This window comes from Lutra lutra, chromosome 17, assembly GCF_902655055.1.
Source record: "Lutra lutra chromosome 17, mLutLut1.2, whole genome shotgun sequence".
NCBI classification, from domain to species: Eukaryota; Metazoa; Chordata; class Mammalia; order Carnivora; family Mustelidae; genus Lutra; species Lutra lutra.
The window spans coordinates 46,963,487-46,982,356 of NC_062294.1; the positions used below are offsets into that span (position 1 = coordinate 46,963,487).

The 18,870-nt window shown below is 48.0% G+C and overlaps 1 protein-coding gene across 5 annotated transcripts in view; it reads left to right on the forward strand.

Moving 5' to 3' along the window:
• Positions 1–18,870, forward strand: part of SPTBN4 (spectrin beta, non-erythrocytic 4) — a 70,567-nt gene that overhangs the window by 1,075 nt on the left and 50,622 nt on the right. For all 5 annotated transcript variants that reach the window (XM_047710550.1, XM_047710551.1, XM_047710552.1 and 2 more), the window contains 5 exons: positions 1,042–1,228; positions 13,649–13,800; positions 14,933–15,106; positions 17,071–17,162; positions 18,144–18,224. In XM_047710550.1, the coding sequence (XP_047566506.1) occupies positions 1,057–1,228; positions 13,649–13,800; positions 14,933–15,106; positions 17,071–17,162; positions 18,144–18,224 (671 nt within the window). In that variant the 5' untranslated portion in view covers positions 1,042–1,056. The remainder of the gene's footprint in view (positions 1–1,041; positions 1,229–13,648; positions 13,801–14,932; positions 15,107–17,070; positions 17,163–18,143; positions 18,225–18,870) is intronic.

An 18,870-nucleotide genomic window follows, 5' to 3' on the forward strand; every position in this document is an offset into this window, starting at 1 on the left:
TCTCCCCACCATTCCCTCCTTTCTTAGTCTTGGAATCAGGGAGCCTGGAGGGAGGAGGAGATGTATCTGATGTCTCCCACCCCCTTAAATTTCATATTTGCAATCTGGCAGTGTTCTAGAGCCTAGCTCTGGATCCGACAATATGTCAGCTTGCTGTTGCCACAATAATGCTGCCTAAGGAACCACCCCCAAACTCAGTGTCTTAAAACACTGAGCATTTATTTAACCATCAAGTCTGAGGTCAGTGACTTAGGCTGGCTCAGCTGGCCTTATGCTTATGTGTGGGATGTGGTGTTGGGAGCGGTGTTGGTGGCTATAGCTGGCCTTGGCTTTAGTGACTGGGCCCTTAGACCAGGACTATGCCAACAACGTTTTCCTCACCCTCACAATCAAGCACAAGCAAAAACATGTGGTCTCCTGAGTTTTAGGCTCAGAATTCGCTGGCATTTCCCCCTAATCCTGTTGATCAAAGCTAGTCATGGGGCCAAACCCAGAGTCAAGGTTGTCAGGGGACACTCCTCTGATTTCCCCATCCCTACCGTAGAAGAACGGTCAGGAATTATATGGCAAAGGACAAGGTTATAAGGATGAAAAATTAGGGCTGTTTAATGCAATCATTTGATCACAGTACCTGCATTTGAACTCTGGCCCCCCACTAGCTTTGCGACCTCCTCTCTAAAATAGGCCAAAGACTAGCCTATCTTTAGGGAATTAAACTTGTGGGAATTAAATAAGATAATGCATATAAAGTCCTGGGGACAGCACAAATGCTCGATAAATGTTAATTCTTGTTCTTACTGCATTGGAGAGTTCTACTGATAACAGTGTCATCGTTTTAACAATAATACAGGGACAGTTTGGTGAGCCCCTACCCTGCGCCGAGTGCTAAGCTGGGTGCTTTGCCACCGCCCTGAGAAGTGGCCTGGGTGAAAGTGACTGTCAGTAGTAGTCTGTCTACTTGAAAGACAGGGAAACTATTAGAAGCAGGACCTCTGAGCTCAGGCTCTGTTTCTAGCCTAATGAGCCTCTGCTCCTCCCCAGGCGTCACCTTCCCCGATGGCGCAGGTTCCAGGGGAAGTGGACAACATGGAGGGCCTCCCGGCCCCCAACAACAATAACCCTGCAGCCCGCTGGGAGAGTCCTGATCGCGGCTGGGAGCGGGAGCAACCAGCAGCCTCCACAGCGGCCGCATCGCTCTTTGAGTGCTCCCGGATCAAGGCCTTGGCAGGTACCTGGAGGAGGGCTGGGTGAGAGGGAGAAGGGAGGGGAGGGGAAGAGGCTGTTGGGCTGGTGTCTGGGTACCTCCTCAGTCACCTTGGTGGCCTGGAGGATGGGAAAGAGTCACAGACCCTTTGCATGTGAATCTCTAGACCAGCAGCATCCAATGAATGGAACGTTTCTCGGTGACAGGAAAACGTTCTCTATCTGTGATGTCCAATATATGAACCACTAACCACTAGTACTTGTGGCTGTAAGCACTTGAAGTGTGGCCAGTGCTTCTTGAGGGACCGAATTTTTAACTGTATTTCGTTTTAATTAATTTAAATTTAAATAGCCACATGTGGCTGGTGGATACTGGCTAGGGCAGGGCTGCCTTAGAAAAGTAGAGTTCAGAAATGTGGGATTTTATAAGCATACTTCCTTAGAATCTCAAGATGTTGAAATACTAGATTTTTGGACCTTGGAATGTCATGCTCAGGGATTCTTCCAACTTGAGGCCTTTAGAAATGAGGTTAAGCATCTGCCTTCGGCTCAGGTCATGATCCCAGGGAACTGGGATGGAGCCCTGTGGTGTTGGGCTCCTTGCTCAGCGAGGAGTCTGTTTCTCTCTGCCTGCCACTACCCCAACCTGTGTGCTCTCTCTCTGACAAATAAATAAATAAAATCTTTAAAATAAATAAATATGAAAAGCAAATCAAAACTATGAGCAAAGACCCCAAGAACCCTCAGGGCCATGTAACTCCATAATCATTAGCCTTAAGCCTTTAAAATATTAGACCCTTGGGACCTTTGTTATCTTGGGAATGCAGAATGTTAGAAACAGAAACTATAGATTGTAGTAATCATGAAATCTTAAAACCCTAAGGTTGGAATCAGTTCCCTGAGAATCTCAAGAATTTTAGTAACTCAACATTTGACAATCATGGGATCTTTGCTACTAAGATTCTTGGAACTTCATAATTTTAAGATTTTGAACAGTGATGTCCAACTCGAGGGCATCTGGGCAACAGGTGACAGGAATGAAAGAGTAGACTGGGGATCACGGTCAGCTGGAAAGCAGTGCCCTGAACACCAGCACCAGCCATGGGGAAACGTGGGCCCCAGATTGCTAGCTGTGATGTTTATCCAGAATTTCCCAATTGAAAAAAAAAATCTGTATGTGCCACAAAGTCTGAACTAATATTAATTAACAGATTGCCAGCTTCCTGTGATTGAGAAACTAGAATGGTATAAAATGTATTTTCAGAAACTTAAAATCATAGTATCAGACAGGGCATCTGCGTGGCTCAGTGGGTTAATGCCTCTGCCTTTGGCTCAGGTCATGATCCCGGGGTCCTGGGATCAAGCCCCCTATCGCATCGGGCTTTCTGCTCAGCAGGGAGCCTGCTTCCCTTCCTCCCTCTCTGCCTGCCTCTGCCTACTTGTGATCTCTGTCTGTCAAATAAAATAAATAAAAATCTAAAAAAAAACACATAGTATCAGACTCTTTGAGCCTTAAAAACTATGATCTCATCCACAAAATATTTATTCAGTGCCTGCTCTGTGCCTGACCTGTGTTGGACAATATGAGGGACATGATGGTGACTGAGCCAGCCCCTAGGGCTCCCAGGCCACTGAGAGAGTTAGATCCAGCCAGAGAGTGATGACCCTGAGTGGTCAGGGCCTGGATGGTCTGGGAAGGGAAAGCACAGATGACGCCCCTGCTTCAGTCCAGGGGACTGCCCTGGAGGAAGCCAGAGGGCTTCCTGGAGGAGGAGGTACCGAAGATGAGCCCCAAAAGGATGAATAATAGTGAACTCTGGGGTGGAGAGTAGAAGAGTATTCCAGGCAGAGGGAACAGCATATGTAAGACCTTCAAAACTTGGGAGTGGCTAGATCGAAGTAATGAGGAAATGACAGTGAGAAAGGAGGCAGTGGGAGTCAGAGCCTGAGGACCCTATAAGCCACCATGCAGGGTGTGAGGGGACTGGAGAGCTATGGTAAGAGTTTAAGCAGAGGTGGAATGTGGTAATGTGGGGATCAAGGACTCTTCGCATCTGAGAAGAACATCAGTGCCAAATACTACAGACAGATAAACATCCAGTCCAGGGAAATAATTGGTTCCCTGTAAGAAAAAAAAAAATTCTCATACACTCCCTGTGTCTACTTAAATTATTATATCTATAATTTTCCTAAATGCAACAAACCCACAACTCTGTTTCTGTCTCTCATGCCTACAGTTCTCTAAAACTAAAACACGTTATACTGGACTCCAGAACCAAAGTGCAAAATCAGTTAACAGTCAGCTTGGGGCGCCTGGGTGGCTCAGTTGTTAAGCGTCTGCCTTCAGCTCAGTTCATGATCCCAGGGTCCTGGGATTGAGCCCTTTGTCGGACTCCCTGCTCGACAGGGAGTCTGCTTTTCTCTCTCCCTCTGTCTCTTCACCCAGCCCATGCTCACTCTTTCTCAAATAAATCAATAAAATCTTTTTTTTAAAAAGATTTTATTGATTTATTTGACAGACAGAGATCACATAGGCAGAGAGGCAGGTGGGGGTGTGGGGAGCAGGCTCCCTGCTGAGCAGAGAGCCTGATGCAGGGCTTGATCCCAGGACCCTGAGATCATGACCTGAGCCAAAGGCAGAGGCTTTAACCCACTGAGCCACCCAGGTGCCCCAATCAATAAAATCTTTTAAAAAAAGATTCAGCTTAAAGTAACTTCAGGATGCTGTTTATGCTGTTTAAATGATGTTGCTGCTCAAAATCCTTACATTGTGACATAGATCGTTAGGGTGCATTTTCTTTTGCATCCGTTTCCTTATAGTTTTTCTCTCATGCTTTTTCTTTATTCAAACTATAAGTCCAAACCTTTGAGCAGAGTCCTGAGTAACATGCTTTTGTAGGAACACGTTTGAGAAAATTGTCTGGACCCCATGCTCAAGAGAGTTCCCTTAATGATGTTCCCCAGTTTGTGGCTTGTTGTCCTTATCAGTCTATGGGAGGATCCTCTCCTCCTCTTCATCTGTTCATTTACTCTCTTTGCTTTTTAACATTTTTAAAAAAGGAACCTCTATGCCCAACGTGGGGCTTGAACTCAAAATCCCAAGATGAAAACTCTTGTGTTCTACCAACTGAGCCATCCAGGTGCCCCTATTCCCACATCTCACACCAATGCCTTCTCCCCTATGGGCAACCATTCTAATCATTTGTTTGTTTGTTTGAAGAACAGTCTATCTGCTTATTTTTATTTTTTTTTTTAGAGAGAGAACATGCATGCATGTGATCTAGCGGGGTTGGAGGAGGGGCAGAGAGAGAGGGAGAAAGAACCCCAGGCCGGCTCCACACTCAACACAGAGACCACTGTGGGGTTCGATCCCACCACCCTGAGATGAAGACCTGAGCTGAAATTAAGAGTCAGTCACTTAATCGACTGAAACATCCAGGCCCCCCCCCATTCTGATAGCTTTTTTTTTTTAAGATTTTATTTATTTATTTGACAGAAAGAGATCACAAGTAGGCAGAGAGGCAGGCAGAGAGAGAGAGAGGAGGAAGCGGGCTCCCCGCTGAGCAGAGAGCCTGATGCGAGACTCGATCCCAGGACCCTGAGATCATGACCTGAGCTGAAGGCAGAGACTTAACCCACTGAGCCACCCAGGCGCCCCCATTCTGATAGTTTTAATGCAAATGATTATCTTTGCATGCCGATGATTTTGCAAAATGTGCATTGCTAATTAGTGTGCATGTATACGTATATTTTAACTGTTCATTGAAGTATGACATGCACACAAAAAGGCAGATAAATCGTGAGTGTCCAGCATTTACACAGGTGAGCACCCTCTGGTAACCAATCCCCAGATAAGGAAACAGAATATGACTGCCCCAGGGAAGCCCTCCTTGGGCTGCCTCTCTCACTACATCATAAGAGTAAACACTATGCTAACTTCTAAGAGCACACCCTGGTTAGGCTGGTGTTTGAACTTCATATGAATAGAATCCTAAAGCATGTACCCCTTTGTGTCTGGCTTCATTCACTCACCACTGCGCTGATAAGATTCAACCGTGTCTCTCTGTCCTTGTTGGGTCTCCCTTTTCATTGCTGTATAGTATTCTACAGTGTGACTGTGCCATAGTTTATCCATTTACAGGTTGATGAGGATTGGGGTTACTCCTCTTTTAGGGTTATCCCAAGCTAAACTATTGCAAACCCGTAATTCCCGGTATTTCAAACTATTACAAACTGTTGCTTCTTTAAATGTTCTACTACAGTAGCTTTTTGGTGGGCGTAAGCCTTCATTTCCACCCAGGAGGGAAAGTGTTGGGTCATAGGGTAGGTGTATATCAAACTTGAGTGGAAACTGCCAGTTTGTGTCATTTTGTATTCCCACCAGCTGTGTATGAGGGATTCACTTACTGTACCTCCAAGCCTTGGGATGGTCAGTCTTTTTTATTTTAGCCATTCTGATGGGTGTGCATTCCATCGTGGTTTTAATTTACATTTTCCTGGTCACTAATAACAACTAGTGAAGTTGACTGGCTTTTCATATGTTTTGTTTTGTTTTTAAAGATTTTATATATTTATTTGACAGACAGAGATCACAAGTAGACAGAGAGGCAGGCAGAGAGAGAGGAGGAAGCAGGCTCCTTGCTGAGCAGAGAGCCTGATACAGGGCTAGATCCCAGGACCCTGGCAGAGGCTTAACCCACTGAGCCACCCAGGCACCCCGCTCTTCATACATTTACTGACTATTTGGATAGCTTCCTGTGAAGTGCCTGGTCAAGTCGTTTGCCTATTTGTATTTTAATTTTCCTACCTTTTTCTCATTGTTTTATGGGAATTCTTTTATATCCTGGGTACAAGTCCTTTGTCAGATAGATGTGTTGTGAATATTTTCTCCCACTGTGTGGCTTGTCTTTTTATTCTTTTAAGGTTGCCTCTTGATGACCAGTGTTTCTTTTTTTTTTTTTTTAAGATTTTATTTATTTATTTGAGAGAGGGAGAGCACGAGAAGGGGGAGGGGCAGGAGAGGAGGAACCAGATTCCCTGCTGAGCAGGGAGCCCGATAATGTGGGCTTTGATCCTAGGACTCCGAGATCATGACCTAACACGGAAGGCAGAGGCTTAACTGACTGAGCCACCCAGGCTCCCCAATGTACAGTATTTCTTAATTTAAATATAGTCTAATCAAATCATTAATAATTATTTCCTGTGTGGCTAACACTTAGTGTTTGAAGAAATCTTTGCTTACTTCAAGGTCATAGAGATTTTTTTTTTAAGGAAACCTTTTTTTTTCTTTTAAGATTTTATTTATTTATTTGACAGAGATCACAAGTAGGCAGAGAAGCAGGCAGACAGGGGGCAGGAAGCAGGCTCCCCGCTGAGCAGAGAGCCCGATGTGGGGCTCGATCCCAGGACCCTGAGACCATGACCTGAGCTGAAGACAGAGGCTAAACCCACTGAGCCACCCAGGCACCCCTGGTGATATTTTTTGATGTTTTCTTCTAAAGGTCTTATTTGATCCTTTCACATTTAGACTTATAAACCAGCTGATATTTACTGTATTTATTACTGTGTACAGTGTGGAGTATCAGTCAAGGTTCTTATTTTTGCCACATGCAAATCCAGTCAACTCCATTTCATTTATTGAAAAGACTTTCTTTTCCCTAACTGAACTGCAATTTCAAGGTTAAAAATCCGAGAGTTCTATGTACATGAATTTGTGCATGCAAACATTGCTAACTGGTGAAGGTTTTAGCATATTCTAGATCGCAGGTTTTTGTTTTTAAGTAAGCTCTATGCCCAGCATGGGGCTTGAACTCCCAACGCTGAGATCAAGAGTCCCATGCTCTACCCACTGAGCCAGCCAGATGCCCTAAGATTGCAGTTTTTGCATTGTTTCCCCATTCAGCACTATGCCTTAAGACTCAGCCATGTGGGGGCACCTGGGGGGCTCAGTTGGTTAAGAGTCTGACTCTTGATTTCAGTTTGGGTCATGATCTCAGGGTCCTGGGATCAAACCCTGGGACAGGCTCCCCATTGAGCATGGAGTATGCTTGGGATTCTCTCTTCCTTCTCCCTCTGCCACTCCCCACTTGTGCCCTCTCTCTCTCTCAAGTAAAATAAAATAAAAATCTCAAAAAAAGGAAAGGCTCAGCCATGTGTGCGGTGTGTGCATCAACTTTACTGCTTGTAACTGCTACATGGAGGCTATAGTATGAACTCACCGTATCCAATTTTCCCAGTGATAGACAACAAGGATTTCTCGAACCCCCAACCTGCCCCTACCCCCTACCCCCCAAATAACATTGCATTGGACATCCTCCTCCATCCTCCCTATAAACCAGCATGGAAAAGTTTATAGGACTTAAGCACAGGGAAATAACTGCTCTGTCATGAGGGTTTGCCCTAATTTCATTTGACTCTGATGGCTTCCAAGATGGCTGCCCCAGTGTGTAACTCCCACCAGCAGGCACATTTCCACCACTACTCATGGCTTCCTAACTTTTCTCAGACCAGTAGCCAAACATCATTGACATGCTAAGTGTCGCTATAGCCTTTCCCCTTAACCCACAATGGATAAAAGCATAGTTAGTTATTCCTCAGCTCTGTTAAAGTCTCAGTGTATGAAAGAGAAGAATATGTTGAAACCTTATTCTAAGGAAATGTGTTTTGCCTCTGACTAGTGACTACCACAGCAGAGAAGACATATAAATGACAACTCACGGGACGCCTGGGTGGTGCGGTTGGTTAAGCGTCTACCTTGGGCTCAGGGCATGATCTCAGGGTCCTAAGATTGAGTTCCGTGTCAGGCTTCCTGCTCAGCAAAAACACTTCTCCTTCCTCTGCCAAATAAATAAATGCAATCTTAAAAAATAGTTATATAAAAAAATGACAACTTATTATGAACACAATGGCAGGGGTAGGACGGTTGTCATTTGGTTTGGACAGCTAGAGTCGCGGCAGAAAGCAGATGGCTCCCCTCAAGGGGGTAAAATTGAGGAGAACTTAATGAAGGGACTAATTACAGAGGTGTGGCCAAGGCTATGGGAACCTACAAGGCCAGTGGACACCCCAGGGACTGGGGCAGGGCAGGGAGTGGTGAGGGCTCCCAACTTGGGGGTTTAGAGAGAGGAACCAGGTGCTGATGTAAGCAGGGAGGGAATAAATCTCTCAGCCCTTCCTTTCTCCTCTTTTTTTTTTAAATTTAATTTATTTACTTGTGTGATCGAGAGAGACCATGCAGAGAGAGAGGGAGAATCTCAAGGAGACTCTCAGCTGAGCGCAGACCCCAACTCGCGGCTCAGGGCTCGATCTCAGGACCCTGAGATCATGACCTGACCTGAGCCCAACTCAAGAGTCAGACACTCAACCGGCTGAGCCACCCAGGTGTGCTACCCCCTTCTCCTCTAATCTCCTGCTAGCCAAACCCAACACAGGGTCTGAGGCCTTTGAGCGCTGCAGAGCTCATTAGTAACAACCCCACAGGCAGTCTCCCCGGGCCCAGAGCACGTGCAGAACAGTAGAGGCAGGCACCCGAGGGGCATGGTAGACAAACACACTCACCAGCACGGTAAACATTCAGTGTCATCTGAGGTTAGAAGGGGCACTTGGGGACATACCTGGTTTCACCTCCACTGTGGTTTTTCTTTTTTCTTTTTCTTCCTTAATTTAAGGTTTCTTTATTTAGGGGCACCTGGGTGGTTCAGTAGGTTAAGCATCTGCCTTCGGCTCAGGTCATGACCCCAGGGTCCTGGGATTGAGTCCCGTATCTGGCTCCCTGCTTCTCCCTCTCCCTCTGTTGCTCCCCCTGCTTGTGCTTTCTCTGTCAAATAAATAAATAAGTAAACAAAGAAAGAAATAAAATCTTAAAAAAAGAAAAATATTTATTTGAGAGAAAGTGAGCACGCATGCGAGTGGGGGGAGGGGCAGAGGGATTGAATCTTCAAGCTGACTCCCCGCTGAGCGTGCAGCCTACTGTAGGGCTGATCTCACAGCTGGTGAGATCCAGGATCTGAGCTGAAACCAAGAGTCCAAAGCTTAATTGACTGAGCCACCCAGGTGCCCCACCCACACTGTTTTGTTTCTTTTTTTTTATAGAGTTTATTTATTTATTTGACAGAGAGAGAGAACACAAGCAGGGGGAGTAGCAGAGGGAGAGGGAGAAGCACGATCTCTGCTGAGCAGGGAGCCTGATGCGGGGTTCCATCCCAGGACCCTGGGATCATGATCTGAGCCGAAGGCAGATACTTAACTGAATGAGCCACCCAGGTGCCCCCCAATAATTAATTAAAATAAACAAGATAAACAAGTAATTTAAAATAAACAAGTAATTTAAATAAACACGATATTTCTTATGGATTTACTATTAATTTCTGCATACTCACTTTCTTTTATTTTTTTTAAAGGTTTCATTTATTTATTTGACAGAGAGAGAGAGATCACAAGTAGGCAGAGAGGCAGGCAGAGAGAGAGGGAGAAGCAGGCTCCCCACAGAGCAGAGGGCCCGATGCAGGACCCTGAGATCATGACCTGAGCTGAAGGCAGAGGCCCAACCCACTGAGCCACCCAGGCACCCCTGCGTATTTACTTTCAAATGAGAAGTAAACATTCAAGATCTTGTTTAAAGTTAAAAAACAAAACAAAACAAAACAAAAAACAGGACAGTCAGTGGATATTTTCTAGCAATGTACGTATGTTTTCACTGCCAGAATCACATGCAGTATTTAATATTACAAAAAGGGCGTTTGCCTGGCTCAGTTAGTGCAGCATGAGACTCTTGATCTCCGGGTCACGAGTTCGAGCCCCATGTTGGGGGTAGAGTTTACTTAATAACAAAAATAATATCATGGGGCACCTGGGTGGCTCAGTTGTTAAGCATCTGACTCTTGATTTCAATTCAGGTCATGATTTCTGGGTGGTGGGATCGAGCCGCGTGTCTGGTTCCGAGCTCAGTAGGGAGTCTGCTTGGCCCTCTCCCTCTGCTCCTCCCCTCTACTTGCTTGTTCGTGCTCTATCTCTCATAAATGAATAAATAAATAAAATCTTTATAAAAAATATTACAGGGGCACCTGGGTGGCTCAGTGGGTTAAGCCGCTGCCTTCGGCTCAGGTCATGATCCCAGGTCCTGGGTTCGAGCCCCGCATCGGGCTTTCTGCTCAGCGGGGAGCCTGCTTCCTCCTCTCTCTCTGCCTGCCTCTCTGCCTACTTGTGATTTCTCTCTGTCAAATAAATAAATAAAATCTTTAAAAAAAATATTACAAAAGGTAAATTTTTTTAAAAGATTTTATTTATTTATTTGACAGAGAGAGAGATCACAAGTAGGCAGAGAGGCAGGCAGAGAGAGAGGAGGAAGCAGGCTCCCTGCAGAGCAGAGCTCCCAATGTGGGACTCGATCCCAGGACCCTAAGATCATGACCTGAGCCGAAGGCAGAGGCTTAACCCACTGAGCTATCCAGGCGCCCCACAAAAGGTAAATTTTTTGAAAAAATAAATTATTGAGAGATTTCAAACAGTTAAAAAGGGAAACAGACTGGCTATTCAAATCTTGCTTCCTGCACTAATAGGAAACTTAGAAGTATAATAATTAAGTTATTTAGTAATGAAATGCATACCGTGCCCCTGAGCCATTGCAACAGACCCAGCAATGCAACGCCTAAAAGGAGATAGAGGTTTATGTCTCCCTCCTGGATAATTCTGACACGAGCAGCCTCATGGGCAGGGGAGGCTCTGGTCCAAGCAGTCAACCTTCTTCTGTGCCCTGTGGACCTTGTTTTCAAGCCTGTGGGAGTCGGGGGAAGAGAAAGGAAGGCCAGGTAGTAGCTTCCTGATCTGGTAACACTTTAAATTGGGAAATAATCATAGATCCACACAAAGTTGCAGAGAAAGTACAGATGATAAAAAGACTCACTGAGGGGCGCCTGGGTGGCTCAGTTGTTAAGTGTCCAGCTTTTGGTTTCATTCAGCTCAGGTCATGATCGCATGGGTGATGGGGTCAAGCCCCACGTCAGGCTCCGTACTCAGCATAGAGTCTGCTTGTCCCTCTCTCTCTGCCCCTCCTTGGCTTGTTCTCTCTCTCTCTCTCAAGGAAATAAATAAAATCCTTTTTAAAAAATAAAAAATAGGGGCACCTGTGTGGCTCAGTCGGTTAAGCATCTGCCTTTGGCTCAGGTCATGATTCCAGGGTCCTGGGATCGAGTCCTGCATTAGGCTCCCTGCTCAACGGAGAACCTGCTTTTCCTTCTCCCCCTGCCTGCTGCTCCCCCTGCTTGTGTGTGCTCTCTCTGTCAAATAAATAAATAAAAATTAAAAATTAAAAATAAATAAAAAGATTCACCCAATTTAAAAATGGGCAAAGGATTTGCATAGACGACTCTCCAAGGAAGATACACAAATGGCCAATAAACACATGAGAAGAGGTTCACCATCATTAGTCACCAGGGAAATGCAAATCAGAACCACATTAAGAGACCGGTTCATACCACTCTAATGGCCATGATCAGATAGGAAATAGCAAGGAGCGGTGAGGATGTGGGGACACTGGGACCCTCGTCCATTGCTGGTGGGAATGTAAAATGGTGCTGCCACTTTGGAAAACAGTCTGGCAGTTCTTCAAAAGGTTAATCCTAGAGGCGCCTGGGTGGCTTGGTCAGTTGAGCATCTGACTCTCGATTTCAGCTTATGGCATGATCTCAGGGTCCTAAGATTGAGCCCCACCTCCCCTCATTGGGCTCTGGGTTGAGCAGGGAGCCTACTTGGTATTCTGTCTCTCTCTCTCCCTCTGTCTTCCCGCTGTCTGTGTGTGCTCTCTCTCATAAGTAAATAATAATTTTTTTTTAAAGGTTAACCATAGAGTTAACATAGAGCCCAAGTATTTCACTCCCAGGTATATACTCAAGATAACTGAAAACATGTGTCCACACAAAGACGTAGGTACCCAAATGTTCATAGCCGCATTATCCATAATTGCCACAAAGTGGAAACAACCCCAATGTCCATCCGCAGGAGAATAGATGAGTAAAATGCAGGCTGTCCATGGAATGGCTATTATTTAGCCGTCAAAAAGAAATAAAGTACTGACACACGCCACAACACGGACGAACCTTGAGAACATGACACTAAGCGAAAGAAGCCAGACACCGAAAAGGTCATATATTGTATGATTCCATTGATATGAAATGCCCAGAATAGGTAAATCCATAGAGACAGAAAATAGAATAATAGTTTCCTAGGGCTGGGAGAAGGGGGAATGGGGAGCGACTGCTCCTGGGCACAGGGTTTTTTTCTTGGAGGGATGAAAATGTTCTGATATTAGATGATGATGCAGGTTGCACAATCCTGTGAAAATACTAAAACTCACTGAATTTACGCTTTGAAAGGGTGAATTTTATAGTATGGGAATTATAGTTCACAATAAAGCTGTTGTTAAAAAAAAAAAGGATGGGCACTTGGGTGGCTCAGTTGACTGTCTCACACTTGATCTCAGCTCAGGTTTTGACCTGAGGGTAGTGAGTTCGAGTCCCGTGTTGGGCTTGGTCGAGGAGGCTACCTAACCAGCTGAGCCATCCAGGTGCCCCTTGGTGGAGCCTACTTAAAAAAGAAAAGGTAGTAGGAGAGGTTCCCAAGCAATGTCTTTGTCAGTGAGTCAGCAGTTGAGCAGCTGCACAGATTCCTCCACCCCCTCCTGTTGGCAGTGGCTTTCCTACTCTGTGCCCTAGGGATGTGGGAAACTCAGGGTCCAGCTGGCAGTCCAACTACCACAGGGTGGGGGTTCGGGTGTGTGTGTGACATGGTTCCTGTCCTCAGGGTGAATTCTTACTAGCATATTCCTTCCTCTTCATCCCTCACACCTGGCCAGTGCCAAGTCTTATTTTTTTCATCTGTGACTAACTCTTCAGTATGTCCCCTTCTCCCATTCCCAGCTTCTGCCCTCTCCACTTGTCCTCTCTCTCCAGAATGGCTTCCCCAGTCTCCCCCCCTGAGCTGCCATTCTTGCGATCTCTGACCTACCCTCCCCACTCTCCACGGCACAACACAACTCGCATTCTGCCCCACCCCCTCCTTAACTTTCCAGAGCTCCCTAGTGTAGTATCTGTGCCCCCAGCAAACTGAGCTCTGGGAGGGAAGGCCTGTTTGTATTCAGAGCCTAGAACATAGTAGGTGCTCAATTATTGATTGACAAAATGAACAGGGCCAACTGGATGAGAGTCCAGGAAGACTTCTTGCGGGAAGTGGTATCTCAGGAAAGCTTTAAAGGACCTGTCTCCAGATGGGCAGCGAAGGGTTTGTGCAAAGCTTTAAAGGACCTGTCTCCAGGTGGGCAGAAGGGTTTGTGCAAAGCCCTGATTGTTGCAAACTGGGCCGAAACAGCGTTTGGGCCCGAGTGGAGGGCTGGGGAGAAGCTGCAAGGGGGAGGTACTGGGGATTCGGGAGCTCCTCAGAGCCCGTCTTTCAGATGAGCGCGAGGCGGTGCAGAAGAAGACCTTCACCAAGTGGGTGAACTCGCACCTCGCCCGAGTCGGCTGCCACATCGTGGACCTCTACGCCGACCTCCGCGACGGCTTTGTGCTCACGCGGCTCTTGGAAGTGCTGTCCGGAGAGCAGCTGGTGAGGGGACCTGAGGGCCTGGGGGAAGGCCGCGACCCTGGGAGAGGGGCTGGGTTATCACAGGGTCTGGCTAACGAATACCTGGAACATCCAAGAAGGCCCCGCGGGTTTGCGGCCTCCGTACTCAGGTGGGTGGGGCTATGGCCCAGAGGTGGGCTTGAGTGAGCCTGGGGGCGTGGCTGGGAACGGAAGTGGGGATTCGGTGGAAGGTGAAGGCGGTGGTTCCTGTCGCCCCTGGGCATGGGGTGCGGAGGAGCTCTGTTGGAAGGGGTGGGGCTATCGGAGAAGGGAGGGGCTTTATTAGAGGGGGCTGGCCTGCATAGCGCCGCAGCAAGACCGAGGGTTATAAAATAGGGGCAGGACCCTGTTGCAGTGTGTCGATGGGTGAGGGTGCGGTTGTCATCGGAAGGGGAGGCCTAGGTCATGGAAATCTGGGGCACCAGACAGAACTCTGGTGTGAGTTTGGCTTGTGGTATCGGTTGCTGTTGTATTTCTGGGCGTGGATGAGGCTTCATCGCAAAGGGTGGGATTCTGACGGAACTAGAGATTTAGTAAAGGAGCTCAGAAATCCTAAATGGCCTGGCTAGAGAATAGAAACAAAGGCCACTGGAAATGCTAGCGCTGTAAACGAGGAGAGACCTGGGGGAAATGGGCGAGGCTCTTGGCAAGGACCTGAGAGAGGGAGGCGCGGGGAGGTGGGGTGGGGTTGGGGGTGGGTGTGTGACCAAGGATCCAGTGGCCAAACCAAGGTGGCCTGGGGCAGACCTCCATGGGGAGGGGCGGGAGTAGGGTTACTGGCTTGATAAGAGGTGTGTATCAGGTCGGAGGAGGAGCTTCGGTTAAATGGGTGGAAACAGGAATTAGAATGAGCCTAGAAGGGAACGGGCTCTTAAGAAAGGGTCTGGCCAAAAAAAAAAAAAGAAAAGAAAAGAAAAGAAAGCGTCTGGCTTCAGGAAGGGGCAGGGCTTCTTTTAAAAGGATGGGGTCCCTGGTCCTCAAAAAGACTGCGGGGGCGTGGCCTGAGCTTGGGCACCCAGGGGGCGTGGCTATGGGGCCTGCCTCTTTGGAAGGGGTGAGGCCGAGGGCCCAGTGTTCTTGGCCAGGCCGCCCCCCAACGCCCCTGCCACCCTAGCCAAGACCCACGCGCGGTCGCATGAGGATCCACTCGCTGGAAAACGTGGACAAGGCGCTGCAGTTTCTGAAGGAGCAGCGCGTGCACCTGGAAAACGTGGGGTCGCATGACATTGTGGATGGGAACCACCGGCTGACCTTGGGGCTAGTCTGGACCATCATCCTGCGCTTCCAGGTGATCCCCAAGTGACCCCGGCCCGGTCTGCTCCCCATCGTGTGGCCTTAGGAGGGCGTCCCCCATTCACTCCCCCCACTTATTCATTCCAAAAATTTTTCCAATACGATCCAGGAACCCCAATCCCCATGGTGGGGAGGGGGTGAACATGATGATAAAAATAATATCATTATCTGGGACGCCTGGGTGGCTCAGTTGGTTAAGCAGCTGCCTTCAGCTCAGGTCATGATCCCAGCGTCCTGGGATCAAGTCCCGAATCGGGCTCCTTGCTCCGCAGGGAGTCTGCTTCTTCCTCTGCCACTCTGTCTGCCTGTGCTCACTCTCTCTCTCTCTGACAAATAAATAAATAAAATCTTTAAAATAAAAATAATATCATTATCATCACCATCACTATGATCATTTACATATTTTTTACTCTGTTCTAGGCACTGTTCTAAGCATTTAAAAGCCCAACAACCCCATAAATTAGGTACTATTTATTATGTTTTACCATAAGGAAAGTGAAGCCCAGAGAGGTGAAGTAATATGTCCAAGGTCACACATCTAGGGAGTGGAGCTGGAATTCAAATCCAGGCAGTTTTGCTTTAGTTCAGAAACAAAACCAACAAATTTTCTTTTCTTCTCCTTTTTTTTAACCAAAAAATTTTCTGCCTCTATGGAGCTTACATTGTGGTGGGGGAGACAGACAGTAAAGAAACCCTTAAATACATAGAACAAGAGATGGATGAGAAAAGGATCAGCTCTAGGTAAGAGTTATGCAGAAAAGATTATGATAAAGCAGTAAAAGAAATACAAAACATCAGGTTGATGATGCTGAGAGTTTAGACTCAATGGTCAGAGAAGGGCTCTCTGGGAAGCTGATGGCTACATGACATGAAGATGAAGGAAGAAAGCATTCCAGGCCAGAGGCACAGCATGTGCAAAGGCCCTGACTAAGTTGGGAAGGAGCTGGAATGCCAGAGGTATAGGAGGGCCACTGTGGCTAGAGAATGGGAGGCAAGGGGGAGCCAGGAAGGAGATGAGGTCAGAAGGGTTGACAGGGCCTAGGTGATCTGAGATTAGCAGTTTTGATTTTATTCTGTTTGAGATGGGGAGAAATTAGAGAGTTTTATCAAGAAGATAGACATAAGGATGCCTGGGTGGCTCAGTCACTTAAGAATCTGCCTTCAGCTCTGGTCATGATTCCAGGGTCCTGGGATCAAGTCCCATATAGGGCTCCTTCCTAAGTGGGGAGCCTGCTTCTTTCTTTGCCTGCTTCTCCTCCTGCTTGTGCTCTCTCTCTGACAAATAAATAAGATCTTTAAAAAAAAAAAATCAAGTGGTTTGTGAAGACCTCACTGAGAGGTGACCAATGAATCAAGACCTCAAGTTGGGGTGGAGCCATGTGGGCCCCTGAGGGAAGGAACAGGCAGTGCAAAGGCCCTGAGACGGAAGGACACTGGTGATTTAATAAAGAGGACAGCAGGTCTCTAAGACAGAGCAGAGTAGGCTGTTGAAGATGAGGTCAGAGACATAACAAGGGGAAGTTTACTTTTGCCGTGAGTGAGACCCACTGAGGGTCTCGAGGATGGGAGGGAGGCATGTGATCGGATCTGGGGGCTCAAGGGTCCCTCTCTGCCGTGAGAACAGATTGTGGGGGAGGAGCAGAGACACCAGCATGGAGGTGACTGCACTAGCCCAGGCCCAGAAATGATGGTGCCTTGGATCAGGAAGTGAGCCAGATGCCAAAGTTTGGAGACATCCCTGAAACTGACACCGTAATCCACAACTGCCTCTCCCATCTGTAGATGTCCCAGCCCACCCCAGGTCCCACTCTCACACTCCTGAACCCCCAGCCCCAGCCCGAAGCTCCCTCTCCCATCTCTTCTGTCACCTGCCACCCCCCAAACCCCCCAAAAGGGGTCTGCCGGTGTCTCCCAGGCTCATGCCCTCCTGGTCCCAGCAGCCGTTTTGTATCCTCACAGATTCAGGTAATCAAAATCGAGACTGAGGACAACAGAGAGACCCGCTCAGCCAAGGACGCCTTGCTCCTGTGGTGTCAGATGAAGACAGCTGGGTAAGCACACTCCCCACGTGATGCCCCCACCAGGCAGACAGGGCCCTAACCTAATCTGGAGGGTTCCTTCTGGGACAGGAATGCAAGGGGGCAGCCCAAGTCCTTAGTGTCAAAAGTTGCGTCTGAAGTTAATGAACTGCTGGATAAAATACATCCACTCTTCTGACCTTGACAATAAACCCATGTAACAATCTGGAAGGCCTGGTTCAAATTTAGAACTCGGGCTCCCCAGAAAGCAATGTTGGAGACTGCCAACATTGATGTTGACTGCCCCCAGCTTGCTCCCCTCCGTCCCCCCCACCTCCAGAGGCCTCATGTGCAGCTGTTTGGATACCCCAGCCCTGTTCCTGAGCTGTGGCCACCCCCCTGACCCTGAAAGCAACCACCCTTCAGCTTAAGAGGGTCCACCCTGGGGCTTAGGCAGATCCAGAAAGAAGTTCCAGCTTCTGGGGACCTTTGCTGGGGCTGAGAAGGGAACTGTGCAGGCTCTGTTGGGAGGTCCCCAGGACGCCCAGTGCTCTGTCCTGTGGGAGGGGTGTGGCCTGGAACTTGGGCGCCCTCTGGAGAGCTGCCCCGGGGAGGAAGGGGAGGCAGGTATGGACGGAGACTGGGCTTTCTCTGATGTTCAGCCTTCTGGGGCTGGTGGGCTCTCTTGTAGTGCTGTCTTTCCTGGTGTCTTGTGTTTACCTCTTTGTCCGCTTTTCCTTGTTCTTATCTCTCCCTCCCGCTTCTCTCACTCCTCCTGGCTCCTCCCCTCCCTCCTTTCTTTCCCCGTCTCTGTCTATATCTTGTTTTCTCTCCCTCTCTCTCTCTGTCTTTCCATCTCCCTGCCTCAATGGATCAATTGATCAATTGATCGATCTATCTATTGTCTATCCACCCACCCATCCATCCATCTCTGTCTCTGTCTCTTTCTCCCTCCCATTTTTTCCTCCTGACTGTCTCCTTCTCTGCCTCTGTCTCTCCCTTCCATGCTGCCAGTTACCCTGAGGTTAACATCCAGAATTTCACCACCAGCTGGCGGGATGGCTTGGCCTTCAATGCTCTCATTCACCGGCACAGGTACTGCCCAGCCCCACCCTGCCCTGCCCTCTACCCTGAGTCCTATGGGTATAAGCCCGCATACATGTGCATGTAGACGACCCATGTAGACTTGAGGACCCATCCCTTCACACACATGCCCTTCACACTTGCACAAGGCACACACCCCCTATCTTCCCAACTTAGTTCAGGCCATGTACTCTGTGTACACGTGGAAACACACGTGCCCTCACACGGATGTGTATACACACACTCGTGCGCATACACGGCTTGCGCCTGCTGCTTCGATGCCCCCAGGGTGGAGAGCTCACTTCCCCAGGGGCTGTCCTCTCTGGTGTGTGCGTGGGGGCCCCCCTCTCAGCAAGTCCTTCCTCTAGATGAGCCCCAGAGCCACCCTAATGCCTTTCACCCATTTTCACACCCCTACGCCTGGTGCTGAATTGGCTGAGGGGTTGGCATCCAGACAAACTGCACCCACATCGTGATCATACACATGGCAGATTAGGGAAACTGAGGGCCAGAGCCCGGGAAGGACTTGCTCTGGTGTGGTGGGAGTGGAACCCCAGCTTTTTCTGCTATAGACACGTGTTCACTCTCAAGCCTTGCCTGTCACACATACACACTCATATACATGGGGACACCCAGCCCCACCTCCACAGCCAGAAAC